The 16,267-nt window shown below is 43.2% G+C and overlaps 1 protein-coding gene across 2 annotated transcripts in view; it reads right to left on the reverse strand.

Annotated features, from left to right (window-relative positions):
* TRPC1 (transient receptor potential cation channel subfamily C member 1) overlaps positions 1-16,267 on the reverse strand; it is a 98,395-nt gene that overhangs the window by 24,074 nt on the left and 58,054 nt on the right. For both annotated transcript variants that reach the window (XM_089672566.1, XM_089672567.1), the window contains 2 exons: positions 14,649-14,792; positions 5,838-6,013 (listed from right to left, as the gene is read on the reverse strand). In XM_089672566.1, the coding sequence (XP_089528692.1) occupies positions 5,838-6,013; positions 14,649-14,792 (320 nt within the window). The remainder of the gene's footprint in view (positions 1-5,837; positions 6,014-14,648; positions 14,793-16,267) is intronic.

The following is a 16,267-nucleotide window of genomic DNA, read 5'->3' on the forward strand; positions in this document are numbered from 1 at the left end:
ATAATTCTCCCTAATGAAGCATCTTATCTTGCAGTTTAATATGTAGGGCTTACTTTGCCCATGACAGTCTTCCCCTATATTGTTTATTTTAGATATTCATATAAAAGAGATCAGCTTGTTGTAAATAATGTTCAGTGTGTGTGTACAAAAAAACACTGCTTCTGTGTTTAGTTTGTAAATTTAATGTACATGAGAGCAACCGTATTTGCTAATTACATACACAAGATCTGCTTCCTGCTCTGGAGTGCTTTACTAATCCATCTCACAATGCAAATATATTCCCTATGGAGATATCTTATAGAAGATTTAATTGCAACTCTTACAGTGGATCTAAACTCCCGTTAATACTTACCTTCACCTTCCAGCAATGCGGCGGTTACATCGCTTGCTGGCCACTGTCATTTTCTTCCCAGGCAACTTGAGAAACATAGAAAAGTGATGGCAGAAAAGACCAAGTGGTTCATCAAGTCTGCCATTTTTTTTTTTTGTGGTTTCTTTTTTTTTTTGGGAGGGGGTGTTTTTTTTTGGGGGGGGGGGATTGAGGGGAGGGGATTAGGGGTTGTCTGTTAACTTCTTTTGTCTGAGTATAATCGTGTTTGAAGCTATTTACTGTTGACTGGCTCACTACCTGTGCTGGAAGTTTATTCCAAGCATCAACTACTCTTTCAGTAAAATACTACTTTCTGAGATTAATTTTGAACTTTCTCCAGTTAGGTCATATCGCCGTCTTGATTTTGGTTTTGAGGTGGAAATATTGCCCTCCTGAATCTTATTTACCCCCTTGATGTATTTAAAGGTTTCAATCATGTCTCCCCTTTCCCTTCTTTCCTCTAGACCAGTGGTTCTCAACCTTTCTAGCGCCGCGACCCCTTAATACAGTTCCTCATGTTGTGGTGACCCCCAACCATAAAATTATTTTCGTTGCTACTTCATAACTGTAATTTTGCAGTAGGAGGAATAGTGCCCCATCATTGGTGTCATTGGGAGGAATAGTGCCCCATCATTGGTATCAGTGGGAAGAATAGTGCCCCGTCATTGGTGTCAGTGGGAGGAATAGTGCCCCCTTCATTGGTGTCAGTGGGAGGAATAGTGCCCCGTCATTGGTGTCAGTGGGAGGAATAGTGCCCCGTCATCGGTGTCAGTGGGAGGAATAGTGCCCCATCATTGGTGTCAGTGTGAGGAATAGTGCCCCGTCATCGGTATCAGTGTGAGGAATAGTGCCCCATCATCGGTGTCAGTGGGAGGAATAGTGCTCCATCATCGGTGTCAGTGGGAGGAATAGTGCCCCATCATCGGTGTCAGTGGGAGGAATAGTGCCCCATCATCGGTGTCAGTGGGAGGAATAGTGCCCCATCATTGGTGTCAGTGGGAGGAATAGTGCCTCATCATTGGTATCAGTGGGAGGAATAGTGTCCCATCATTGGTATCAGTGGGAGGAATAGTGCCCCATCATAGGTGTCAGTGGGAGGAGGAATAGTGCCCCATCATAGGTGTCAGTGGGAGGAGGAATAGTGCCCCATCATTGGTGTCAGTGGGGGGAGGAATAGTGCCCCATCATTGGTGTCAGTGGGGGGAATAGTGCCCCATCATAGGTGTCAGTGGGAGGAATAGTGCCTCATCATTGGTATCAGTGGGAGGAATAGTGCCCCATCATTGGTATCAGTGGGAGGAATAGTGCCCCATCATTGGTGTCAGTGGGAGGAATAGTGCCCCATCATTGGTATCAGTGGGGGGGAATAGTGTCCCATCATTGGTATCAGTGGGAGGAATAGTGCCCCATCATTGGTATCAGTGGGAGGAATAGTGCCCCATCATCGGTGTCAGTGGGAGGAATAGTGCCCTGTCATTGGTATCAGTGGGAGGAGGAATAGTGCCCCGTCATTGGTATCAGTGGGAGGAATAGTGCCCCGTCATTGGTGTCAGTGGGAGGAATAGTGCTCCATCATCGGTGTCAGTGGGAGGAATAGTGCCCCATCATCGGTGTCAGTGGGAGGAATAGTGCCCCATCATTGGTGTCAGTGGGAGGAATAGTGCCTCATCATTGGTATCAGTGGGAGGAATAGTGTCCCATCATCGGTATCAGTGGGAGGAATAGTGCCCCATCATAGGTGTCAGTGGGAGGAGGAATAGTGCCCCATCATCGGTGTCAGTGGGAGGAATAGTGCCCCATCATCGGTGTCAGTGGGAGGAATAGTGCCCCATCATCGGTGTCAGTGGGAGGAATAGTGCCCCGTCATCGGTATCAGTGGGAGGAATAGTGCCCCGTCATCGGTGTCAGTGGGAGGAATAGTGCCCCATCATCGGTGTCAGTGGGAGGAATAGTGCCCCATCATCGGTGTCAGTGGGAGGAATAGTGCCCCATCATCGGTGTCAGTGGGAGGAATAGTGCCCCATCATCGGTGTCAGTGGGAGGAATAGTGCCCCATCATCGGTGTCAGTGGGAGGAATAGTGCCTCATCATCGGTATCAGTGGGAGGAATAGTGCCCCATCATTGGTATCAGTGGGAGGAATAGTGCCCCATCATTGCTGTCAGTGGGAGGAATAGTGCCCCATCATTGGTGTCAGTGGGAGGAGGAATAGTGCCCCATCATTGGTGTCAGTGGGGGGAGGAATAGTGCCCCATCATAGGTGTCAGTGGGGGGAATAGTGCCCCATCATTGGTGTCAGTGGGGGGAATAGTGCCCCATCATAGGTGTCAGTGGGGGGAGGAATAGTGCCCCATCATAGGTGTCAGTGGGGGGAGGAATAGTGCCCCATCATAGGTGTCAGTGGGGGGAGGAATAGTGCCCCATCCTTGGTGTCAGTGGGGGGAGGAATAGTGCCCCATCCTTGGTGTCAGTGGGGGGAGGAATAGTGCCCCATCCTTGGTGTCAGTGGGGGGAGGAATAGTGCCCCATCCTTGGTGTCAGTGGGGGGAGGAATAGTGCCCCATCCTTGGTGTCAGTGGGGGGAGGAATTGTGCCCCATCGTTGGTGTCAGTGGGGGGAGGAATCGTGCCCCATCCTTGGTGTCAGTGGGGGAGGAATAGTGCCCCATCGTTGGTGTCATTTGGGGGAGGAATCATGCCTCATCGTTGGTGTCAGTGAGAGGAATAGTGCCCCATCATTGGTGTCAGTGGGAGGAATAGTGCCCCATCATTGGTATTAGTGACACCAATGATGGGGCACTATTCCCACTGACACCAATGATACTTACCTTGCAGACCCCTGCTCCAGCCTGGGCTCGCTCGCTCCCTCCCTCTCCCATGGTACCGACACTTACCTGTCAGATGTCTTCCTTCTCCGGCCGCTCTCCTCCTCTTCACTCGCTCGATCTTCGCGGTGCCGCTCGGCTCCTCCTCTCCAAGCTCCACCTCCTTGCCGGTGATTGGCCGCCTGTGTGCCTCTCCTGAGCTACAGTGCCGGCGGCCAATCACAGGCGAGGATTGATCTCGAGGTGTGTCCAGATGACAGGGGCGGCATGTCATCCCGCCCACACCTGGAGACGGCGGTGGCGGTGGCGGCGGCGAGGAGTGGTGTCTCGGTTCCTAAGACCATCGGAAATATGTGTTTTCTGATGGTCTTAGGCGACCCCTGTGGAAGCGTCGTTCGACCCCCAAAGGGGTCGCGACCCCCAGGTTGAGAACCGCTGCTCTAGACTGTACATGCTAAGTTCCTGAAGTTGCTCTTGGTATGTTTTATCCCCCGGCCCATTCACCATTTTTGTTACCCGTCTCTGGACCCTTTCTATCTTATCAATATCTTTGTGTAAGTGAGATCTCCAGACCTGGACACAGTATTCTAAATGAGGTCTAACTAAAGATCTGTATAGAGGAATCAGGACCTCCTTCCTCCTGCTGGTGACCCCTCTAATGATGCATCCTAGAATTCTATTCGCTTTCCCCACTGCGTGGCCACACAGTTTACTCATGTTGCAATCATCTGAATTACGTACCCCCAAGTCCTTTTTCCTCTGAAGTGCTGACCAACACTATACCCCCGAATGTTGTACTTTCTCAAGGGATTATTTTTCCTTAGGTGCATTTTTTACATTTAGAAACATTGAACTGCAATTTCGACTTTTTTGACCAATCTTCTAGCAATGCAAATCATGTTTTATGTTACAGACACCTCCAGGGATATCAACCCTATTACACACCTTTGTGTCATCAGCAAAAATACATACCTTACCCAAAAAAAATGTTAGTTATATCACTTACATATAGATTAAATAGAACAGGACCTAGTACAGAGCCTTGTGGTACACCACTAGTGACTGATATCTGTTCTGAGTGAACCCATCTACAACCACACTCTGGCATCTATCCTTTAGCCAGCTGCATATCCACTGAACCACCCAAGGGCTAAGTCCTAGCTTGTACAACTTCCAAGTTTTTGGCCACTTGATTGGCCTGTGGGGGGGATGGCGTCAACTTTTACCCATCTAGTACAAGTTAGGTTTAGTTCTGCTTTAAGACTTGTTTATAAACGCATGATGCGCTGCAAAGTATTGTTGACACACATTTTTTTTTCACACACTGCACACATATGAAACATGTTCTCTTCTTTTGGCTCAATTGAACTGAAGCCATAGGACAGAAGGCACATTGTCTTGTTCTTGCACTGGGACTGACTTGGGTAGTATTAAAGGGAGTTGAGAAGCTCCACTCAATAAATTTTAACTGTTCACCCAGAATAACCAATAATGTGAACTCCTTCAGTAAATCAACCCACTTATCTTTTTATGGGACTCTTGCTTTGCATTTGTTTCTTTCACAGGTTTTACACATACATATTATTAATTTGATTTTCAGATCGTAAGAGAAGAATTTCTGTTTCTAGTCTTTAACTGGTAGTGAGGATCGTGATTTATTATTATTAAGGTGGAATTCTAGCTTAACTCTAACTATCCTTCACACTGCCTCCCCCCACAACTATGCTAACTAAACTGTGAAAGTAAGTGTATATATACTTACCTATTATCAGATTGCTCTGTTCTGGTTACATGATCTTCTCTGTAGCAGCCAGAGGCAGCTGTAAGGGGGAGGAGAGAGCACTCCGACAACAGCTTGTTAAAGTGGTTGTAAAGGCTCAAGGTTTTTTACCTTCATGCATTCTATGTATGAAGGTAAAAAAACTTCTGTGTGCAGCAGCCCCGCAGCCCCACAATACTTATCTGAGCCCCATCGCAACCAGTGAGCCAATGAGGAGAGAGAGGGGGCAGGGCCGAGCAGCTGCTCAGTGTGTGAATGGACTTGTGGAGCATCAGCTTGGGAGTGAGCCACCTTGGGTGGCCCCATAAAAATCTGCTTGCTCTAGGGACACTCAGCAGGGAAGAGGATCCGGAAGCGTTGGAAGGGGACCCAAGAAGAGGAGGATCAGGTCTGCTCTGTGGAAAACCACTGCACAAAGCAAATACATATAACATTATTTAAAAATTGCCTTTAATATCACTTTAATCCTGGAGCAGCAATGTCACCCATAGGCTTCAATGGCCCATCTGTTGTTGGAACCCAGGTTCCACCCATTAGGGACTCTTCAAACCCTACTTTGGTTTCACTAGGTGATATCACTTATTCAAACACCAGTAGCCAGAGGAGGTAAATAAGGACTGCCATCATATTCCATGGTTTTGTGGGTTAAGGCTATTCACGACATCAATAAAGTATATTGTAAATAGGTGCATATGTGTTTTCTATTAGTGATATGTATTTATGTATTTTCGAGTCCATTTGTGTTGGTCTAGTTCAGAAAACTAGTTGTAAATAGCTCTTTTTGTTTGTTGCAGTTTATATCACTGAAATTCATATACTGTAACTATGGCAGAAAACCTTGTAAAAATCTGCAAAGGAACTTACGAGTGGAAAGTGTCATTGCTCTGTCGCTCACAGAAGATTCCAACACAGTCCTTTGATTCATTGGTTGTATATCCTTTATCATATAGCTGGGTTAGACCAATAGTGAAGGAAAACAGCACAAGGAGGAACATTCCCAAGAACTTGCCAAAGTCTTGTAACATTTGACCCATGGATATCTACATATTAAATAGAATGTGCCAGGATTAATCATAAGAAATGTAACAAGAGACAGCAAAGATAAGCTTTAGTACAATTGCCTGCCTGTCTACCTCATCCTCAAGGAAATTAAAGTTCATCTGAAAAGGCTTATAAGCATATGTGAAGCAGAATTTCTTCCAGAGAAAAATAATTGGAACAAAACAGAAAGAAAATCCTCCTCCAATCAAACTCTTATTACTAATCAATACATGTAATTTCTGAAGACATATTATACCCTTGGTGGTACCAGGGTTGCCAACTTATCTCTTTACTAAAAATTAGATTACTGACTTCATCAAACTAACCATGGAACCTGTATTATTAAAGACATTAATTTATATCCATTGGAGGGACATGTCATAATGTAGATCAGGGTCAAGGCTTGGGTGAGCAGTTGTGCATGTTATATGAAAATACAAGGCCAATAGTATTGTCTTCCTGAGTATACAACCCCCGGACTTCTCTTGCAAATTTATAGTGGGAAAATGGCTAAATTAAGAACTTACTCCCCGTGGAACATAAATCTGTGGGTATGTGAATAAAATATCTCCCAGAACTGCATTAGGAGATACTAATAAAACAAAGATTAGTTGAGGCATGTGTGTGGTAAACAACACACAGAGGCTCCTACATTAGAGAAATTAGCTGCACTCTAACATCAAAAGAAAAAAATGAGCTTTTGTTAGTGCAGGTTGTACTTGATAGGTAGATATAGGTCATGTGGTTGTGGTACACGTGACCTGACTATGCAATAGGAAACCCTGAAGTAGAGACTTTAGTACTAGTATGTAGCTAAGAATAACCTGAACGAACATTGATAGCAATATGAGCAATTTTATCAGTAAACATACATGCACAGCACACATTTACTTGAATTCTGTGACACGTTTTCACTATGCCCTGTGGGGAGGCACTGCTGTGTCCCACACTCCACAGAGCCTGCCTTATGAACTACAGAGGTGATGAGAGGAGGAGTTTCAGGAGGCGGAGTCAGGATAGGAATCACTGCTTAGGCAGCAAGGTACCATGGGATATGTAGTCCATATAAATTGAAAGTAAACAGCAGAGGAGAAACTACAAAGCATGCAGGGAATCCAGGAAGATGTGGAAAGAAATGGCCAGCAGACAGGCAGAACTCTCATGAAAGAAAAGTTTTCAATTTATAATGGATTGTCAAATATAACTATTGTTTGTATTGTTATTAAAATGCTGATGTCATAAAATGAAAGTGTATGGTGTGACTATAGAACTCCTCTAAAGAACAATTTACTGTCAATAGACGGAAAACATTCATAGCTTATGTTGCCTGCCAATTGCAGCCAGATAAATTATTATGAATTGAAGTAGTATCAGAGAATAAATCCAGCAATCATTACATGGAGCTGAGGTTACAGCAGGAAGACAAAAGATGATGTGCTGTACAGACATTCCTGCTCTGGTGGCTGTGAGTACAGATGAGTTCATTGCTCTCCTCTCCTTTTTCTTGGATTACAGATAGAATTGTCTATAGCAGTAGTCTCCAAACTACGGTCCGGGGGCTGGATGTGGCCATTTGCTTGCTCTTTTCTGGCCCTTTGAGCATTATTCCCCCCACTGTCAGCAACAGTGAGGCATAGCTCCTGCCACTGACACCAATAATGGGGCACTTTTCCTCCCAGTGATACCAATGATGGGGCATTATTCCTCTCATTGACACCAATGATAGGGCATTATTCCTCCCACTGACACAAATGATGGGGCACTATTCCTCCCACTGGCACCAATGGTGGAGCACTATTCCTCCCACTGACACTAATGATGGAGTACCATTCCTCCCACTGACGCTATTGATGGTGCACTATGCCCCCCACTGCCAACAATGATGGGGTACTATTCTTCCCATTGACAACGATGGGGCACATTTTCTCTCATTGACACAAATGATTGTGCACTATTTCTCCCAGTGATACAAACTATGGGGCACTATTACTTCCCCTAATACCAGTCATGGATCATTGCTTATTTCCACAGACACCAGGGCATTTTCTACTTCCACTGGCCACAGTGCGGCACCCCTAAAGTCTGAGGGACAGTAAACTGGCCCTTTGTTTAGAAAGTTTGGAGACCCCTGGTCTATAGTATAAACTATGCTGAACGTTCTGAAGTCATCCATGCCTATTATTAACACAAAACTACATATCAAACAAGTTCACCTTCTAATACGCAAAAAAATAAAACAAAATTCAAGTATAAATACTGAAAATCAAACTTTAGAAACTTTTGCTAAAAATCTTTTATGATCTTACAAGCTAGTGTATTTCAACCCTGGCCGGGTAGAAAGATTAAGTCTCGGTTCACATTTGTGCAAGTGGAAGCCAATGCAGGACCTGCACCTTGTCCCACAGCTGCAACCACCTGCATCCAAAATGTGGCACACCGCCCGCATTGGGAATCACACCCGCACTGGAAACTGCATTGTAGTGTGGTTCCTGTGCAGGCTGCGATTTCTGGAAAGGTGCAGGGGCCTTGTCCCTGCATTTTGCGAAGCACGGCAGCCGATTCAAATGAATGGGCTGCCGTGCCCATGTAAACGCAGTCTGTACAGCATGGTGTGAACCTAAGCCTAAAGTAGAACTAAAAGCAAATCTTTTTTTTTTTGGCAGCAACTCCAGTGAACACCAAATGTTCAAGGTTTCTGTCAAGAACTCTGTGTCCCTCGGCAGAGGGCATAGACTGCCTTCGCCACCCTTGGAGATTCAGCCCGAGTTATATATTCCCTTCAATTCCCCTAATTATGAGGTCCTCAAACACAGTCATAGCAGTAATTCCATTTTGGCCAAAGAGGCCATGGTTCATGACGCTGCAGCAACTCAGCATGGAAAATCTGACAGCTCTTGTAGTATCTTCTGTCCCAGGAGCAGTTTCAGCACCCAGCTCCAAAGAGGCTGCACCTGATGGCCTGGAAACTGAAAGGAAAATGTTCAAAGAGTCCACATGCTCTAACCAGGTGGTGGCAACCTTTCTCCAGGGCAGAAAAGCTCCACAAACACAGCATATCAAAAAATATGACAGAGCTTCCTCTCAGTCCCAGAATCCGGTGTTCCCAGAAGCGGCCCAAGTTCTGGAATTGTTGCAAATGGAGCTCGACAAGGGCCTGAATTCAAGTACCTTAAAAGTCCAGTTGTCAGCCCTATTACCCATTACAGGAATTAAATGGGACACAAATCTCCTAGTCATCCAATTCATGAAAGCATGTCTAAAAATCGGGCCACCCATAAAACTGCTATTCTCTGCTTGGAATCTGTCAGTAGTCCTGGAAGAATTATCAAGGTGTGTTTACTCATTGCCATAGCCGCAGCAAAGCGAGTATCTGAAATTTCAAGATCTTGTTAAGAGTCTCACCTCATATTCTATTCAGACAGAATAATCCTAAAACTGTCAGAACGGTTTATTCTGAAGGTAGCTACCACCTTCCACTTCAATAAGGAGATCTTTTTGCCATCCTTTCTCAATGATCAAGGAAAACTGCATTCACTAAACATAAAGGCATACCTGACATTCACTGTACCATTCAGAAAAGCGGATAACCTTTTATTAATCCCCCACAGGGCCAGAAGGGGGCAAGTAGCATCCTTGAGCACCGTATCCTCTTGGTTGATCAAGATCATAAAGAAAGCCTACTCAATACTACAGTGTCCAACTTTGGAGGGCTTTAGGGCACAATCCATAAGAGCACTGGCAACCTCCTGGGCAGCTAATTGCAGAGTCTATCCAGAAACAATCTGCAAAGCGTCAACATGGTCATCTAGGAATGTGTTCATTTCGCACTACGGTGTGGATCTGGCTCAGCTCAGGACAGTAGAGTTTGTCAGATCCATTATCCAAACGTGCCAGGCTGCTTCCGGTTAATAAATTTGATGGGTTTTTTTCTTGCACCCACCAGACTGATGAGTTATTTCTCAATGTATGTTGCCTGGTGCATCTTCATAGCGGCATACAGATTCCCATCATGAAGTGATAGTTACAGAGAATGCTGTGCTGGGGTTTAGCTGAAAGCTTATAGTTAAACAGTCCTATCAGGTTGTGGGGGCGAAGCCACAACCCAGTTTATGCACCAGGAAAGGAAAATTATGGAAAGGCGAGAATCCAGTTTTCCGTTTTGGACACAGTGGAGATGGATTAAAACACCTGTTACATGTTTATTGCGATCTGTGCCCCTGTTAGGGAGATTCACCCTCTCTATTTGCCCTGTGTACCATTAAAATCAAAAGTGAATGTAAAGGAAACCCCAAATTTTGGTGTGACCCCAGAGAAGTAATAGAGGAGAAATTTTCAAATGGGGATACTAGTTCTGGTGACCTGGGGATCCCCAAGGAATTCCCTTATTTTGTAGAGATTTTCTCCCTCCCTCCCCCTATCCAAAATGGAAAAAAATAGGTTTAGCTATATTTCTACTTTAATATACAATGTCATTTATATTTTCTGCTTATAGGTCTTTGATATACCTTATAATAAATCTACTCACAATTTACTTTCAATTTCCTCTTTTTTTCGGATAGTCTATTTTATAATCATGTAGTTTTTCAAGCAATACCATATTTAAAGGTTATCTATGTTGTCATGACCCTCATTCATTATTTAACTCTTTTACTTAAATTGTGTAAATGATGGAACATAAAGTGATTCATATACCTGTAAACAATAATGCCTACACATATGTATAAATAGATCCTAGCGAGTGCACTTTGAGTCCTTGGTGCAGAAAATTCTAAATACATAAACTGCTGCAGTATACTGGTCAGTGCTTGCCATGTAAGGGACAGTGTTTGTCACTGAATAGTCTAACTGTGAGAGACAGACATAAATACTCAGTGAATAAGGAAAATAATCTACTATACTGAGACCAATGCACAAAAAAAGGAATTTCTCAAAGAGGGGTTAAAGTGGTTTTAAATGCCTGCATGTAACCTCTTTATAATGGTTACTGATAAGAATGTCCTCTGTTTGCACAGAAACTAGTGTTATTTTATATCTAGAACATATTTTTGAGATTATGTACGACTGTTACTAGTCCACGTTTCTGTACAGCTGAATAATCTTGTTAAAGTGGACCTATATTCCAATGCCTTGGTGCCCAGTCTGCAGCCCCTTAATTAGTGGGCACCAGGCCCCAGCAGGTAGTAGCCATTGTTTTCTCCGTCAAGGTGCTTGCTCATACCTCACCAGCAACTGACCTGGAACTATATGTAAAAAAGTGTGTCCTGTGACATAGGAAAAGCCTGCTGGGATAATCAGGTTAGTTCAAGTTCACTGTATAGCATTAAATGTGTACTGTTGGAAGGTACTACACTACCTGCATTGATGTCATTGCTAAAACAAGGAGTAGGTCACTGGTACTTGGTACACTGTAATGCATTTTTAATGATTTGATCCTAAAGGGACATTTTCTTCAATGACAAGTTTAGTTGATCTGCTATAATTCTGAGGGGCTGCCAACCTGGTTTTTGCCCATTACTATAGAGCAGGGGTCTCCAAACTTTTCAAACAGAGGGCCAGTTTTCTGTCCTTCAGACGTTAGGGGGGCCAGATTGTGGCAGGTGGGAGTAGAAAATGTCCTGAGACCAGCATCAATGAGAATAAACATGGCCTCGGGGTTTGTGGTCAGTAGGAGGAGAAGTAGTGCCCGATCATTGGTATTTAGTGGGAAGAATAGTACCTAATCAGTGGAGAAAAAGGTGCACCATTGTTGGTGTCTGTAGAAGGAATGGTGCCTCATATCACTGGGAGGAATAGTGTCCCAAGGGCTGGATATAGGCTAGCAAAGGGCCACATATAGCCCTCGGGCTGCAGTTTGGAGACCTCTGATACAGAGCATAGGAGCATAGGTAGATGCTTGCATGGTATACTTACATGCAGCTATTTGTTATAAATTTTACCTACAGCACAAAGCCTTGCAGATGAACCATCCCGTTATGTGGAATTCAAACTGAGCTTGAACTGCTCAGCATTGCATTCTGTGATATTATAGGAGAATGCAGCTGGGAAGAGAAGCACATCCACATTCAACATTGAAAGAATGGCCATCCTTTGTACCTTAGAGGTACCTGAATGTGGTCTGCCATATTTTATACTTACAGTATATGAAGACAGACTGTTGGCATTATTGTGAACAGTATGTAAGAACATCTATTTTGCAACCAATTTACTTGATTTGTACAATGTCAGGCAGGGGCAGAATGACAACTCATGGGGCCCCCAGACAATAGGGAATCATGGGGCCCATGTGTCCTTGCCCAAACTCAAAAAAGCCTATGAAAAAGGTACCAGGGGTATCTCATGGGGCCCCCTACTGACCCTGGGCCCTCGGGCAGTGCCCGAGTTTCCAAATGGTCAGTCCGCCCCTTATGTCAGGATGATCAGTTGCTGTTTCTGGTTGTGCGCAATTTGAACAATCGCAGAAACATTTTAGATGAGAATACCAATCAAATAGCATTTACATTTCCATTTCCATACTAAGTTGTATTCAATTTTCTAACGCTAAATTTAAAGGATAAGTTCACCTTTGGGAACATGTTACATGTTCCATCCTTTTCTAGGGGGGAGCATGTAACATGTTCCTGCTCCTGCAGCCGCTCCCTAATCCCCGTAATCCCAGTGACAGCAGGTTTGGGATCTTCTTCCCGTACTTGCTGACACTATTTGAAAAGAGCACAGCCATGCAGCACACGGCCAAAATCTGTGAATGAATGAGCTAAAAGTATGGACAGCCTTTGCGGCTGTTGGCTTGTACTTCTCAATGAACTACCAGGATGCTGTTGAGCGGTCTAGGTAGTTCATTGATGCTTCCTGCCAGTGTGTAACTGCCTGCCTGTATGAGGTATGAGCAGATAGCTTACACTGACAGTCTGCATGAGCCCCTAAATGCAACTGCCATCTACTGAACGTGGGTTCAATGCTTTACAGGCTTCTCATAAAAAAATAACCTGCAAAAAAATGTTCATATGTTTATTTTTTTAAAGGTGAACTTATTCTTTATTACTGTAGTCACGGAAAACTGGAAACAATTGCAGCTATGGGTGGCTTAATGCCGTGGCATAAAATGGCTAAACCCCAAAAACAATTCTTTAGGATCTATTAACACCAGGTGTGGAGGGACTGTGTTGGGCAGCAAAATACTTTATCTCCTGTATGCCTGGTTCACACCAGTGCATTGTGAATTAGCCCTAATCTATTGTGGCTTTACAGTCTATATGAGGTGGATTCATTTGTTTTCTTTTTTTCAGTTTTTTCCCTTCACTTTCACTGGATGTCCATGCTCACTCCTCCCCTGTATCTACTTATATATTGTAGGTTGTCTCCTAAACTGGGCTACAAACATGTATATTTGTTCATCTCCATACATTGGGAATGAGGAGATTAGAAGTTCACAGAAAAAGATAACATTGCTTTATGCCCCCAGGTCAGCTCACATATCATAATTTGATAGGTAGTTCCTTATTGGGGTTTTACATAAAATCTTAATTTTATAATGTGTTATTTGTTTGCAGTCTGTAGATCCTCCTATTTATACCATTTTATGTTATTCCGTTTTTTAGCTTTGATGAAGGGGTGGTTCGGAACCCCCAAAACACGTTGGCTTTGTCTTCTGATTTTTTTTTTACAAACATTAACACAATCTTATTGCACTTGCCATTATTTGTGGTGCCCTTATCTTTTACTCTTTAATTGAATAAATCCAGGAATCCTATTGAGGATACCCCACAAGACGGAAAGTGACTGAAGCTGGTGATTCGATCAGAGCACTGCTAGGGTTAAATGCTTATTTTTTCTAGGTGGAAAATAATACACCACTACACTTAGGCCCCTTTCACACAGACGTTCTGTTATTTCAAAGAAAAAATGGATCAGCTTTTCATCAGTTATGCAGTTTTTACTTTAGTCTTTACATCTGTTTTTACATCAGTTTTTCACATCCACTACCAATGCAAAAACAGATGGAAAAATGAACCATGTGTCCGTTTACATCTGTTTTTCGTCTGTTCCCTTTTTTAACGGAATATAAATGCAGACTTGTCCCAATTAAAAAATGGACCTGAAAGGACCCTTATTTTTTTCCTGGTCTGCTGAAGCCAAAGCTCCATCAGTCACAAGCACAGTTATCTGCAGGAGTCTAATTAGCCCTTTCAGTGTTTATCATGGACTACAGAGCAATTTTCCCCTCTGTCGTGTAGTTGGGGGAGGAGGAGGGATTCAGTAGTTTACCAAAAGATGACTGGGAAGGGATGACACTATTTCTTGTGATTTCAGTCCATAAAAAGGCAAGTGTTGTCCACAAGAATAATTATAAAGCTGAATGCATTTCTGGCAGATAAACAGGTATATTTCTGCAGTTATATGGTCTTTAAAGTTATAAAATATAGGGAATTTTCATGCATTGCAGATATATGTAGTGCATGTGTTTTTATTTGAATTTTGCCCAGAATTAGAAACTCAAGTAGAAAACAAGCAAAAGCAGTCAGCATGCAATCGGAAAATGCATGACCCATTACTGCCACCATGTGTTTGTATTATTATTGTTTTTTTTTCAGTACAGAAACAATGACCTTCAAGTGACTAGGACAGCAGTCATTTTACCTGCAGTGGGCCCAGGATTGAACTAGTTGTGTACATGAAGAACAAACGTAGGTAGCTCAGCACATTGCCAAAAGCAAACAGGCCCTCAGCCACTAGAGTTGGATGGAAAGCGTCCCAGTCCTTCCTTTCTGCAATGTGGTGAAACTAAAAAAGAGAAATGTGAACTGGTTAGTGAATTATATATCGTACAATAAAGCTTTGTAATATGTTATCTCACCCTAAAATGCAGGGACTAACCAGGGACTGACAACCTTTACATACAGACATTCCATAGCTACATATTTTGTCATACTCACTAAATATACAGTAAGTCTGTTTAATTAAATAAAAAAAAAATAAAAAAAAAACTATTAGTACTCACAACTAAAAATAAATAAATAAGTCAAATTAAAGTGTTACTAAAACCCAGGACCCTGCATTCACTCTATCTGGTCTCCCACAGTACACACTGCATGGAAATGAAATTATTTTAGTAAACATAAACTGCTAAATACCTTTTCTCATCAGCAGTTAGAGCAGTCTTGTGACTTCTATCAGTGTTCAGCAGAGCACTGGTTAAAGCTTGTAGGAGAAGTTTTCTTTCTGCTCTAGGAGGATGCAGAACCTCTGACCTCTGCCTGGACACTGCTGATTGGCCCTGTGCTGATCACATGCACTCTCCCAAGAAAAAAAACCTCTCTAGCAATACACACTAAAGTGAGCATATGCAGAAGGGCTATGGGATCAGTTTGTCTTATCAGGAGATAAGAGGGGGGTATTGAAAGAAGGGGAGGATCAGAGAAGTCAAGATCAAACTGCCTTTTTACACAATGCAGAGTATTAACCCCTTAGGTTCCACTGTGAGTATAGCAAGCATGCTTTACTGCATATACAGACTGATTTTACTGTTGTGGTTTAGTAACACTCTAAGTAAATTGAATCAGGAAAACAGCTACCACCCAAATGTGCAATCACTCCACTGTGTAATAAATCAAAATCAAACACTGGTGAAGCACTTCCAATATGACATAACAAATCAAATATCACATAACCTCACACCATAACCCTTTATCATAAACAGATCCCCCCAGTGTGTTTTATTACTTTGTGCATAAATGTGAGCCAGCACTGTGTCATCTACGTATGTCCTAATGTATGCTGAATGTAATTCTCACTATCTGTTCTGATACTGTTTGTATCGATGATGCACAGTACCCAGGGGCGGACTAACAACTCATGGGGCCCCTGGGCAATAGGGGATCATGGGGCCCCTGAGTCCTTGCCCAAACTCAAAAAAGCCTATGAAAAAGGTACCAGGGCATCTCATGGGGCCCCTACTGACCCCGGGCCCTCGGGCAGTGCCCGAGTTTCCAAATAGTCAGTCCACCCCTGACAGTACCGCTTCTGTTTTTCTTTATGCTGAGTGTAGTTCTTAGCATATGTTATTATTTCTGCACCCTAAAAATGATTCTTGGTATCTGTTCTTATTTTCTAACAGCACTGCACAACTTCCTTCCATATATCTGCTTAATATCTAACTTTTTATTGTGTGCATTTATAAATCTCCTTTTTAGGACACTCTCCTTAAACAATTTAGCCACTCCCATTTTTTTCTGCAACACATGCTACTTTCCTGTCAT

Source organism: Staurois parvus, unplaced genomic scaffold (genome assembly GCF_062004578.1).
Source record: "Staurois parvus isolate SC_StPar_1 unplaced genomic scaffold, SC_StPar_1.0 ptg000131l, whole genome shotgun sequence".
NCBI classification, from domain to species: domain Eukaryota; kingdom Metazoa; phylum Chordata; class Amphibia; order Anura; family Ranidae; genus Staurois; species Staurois parvus.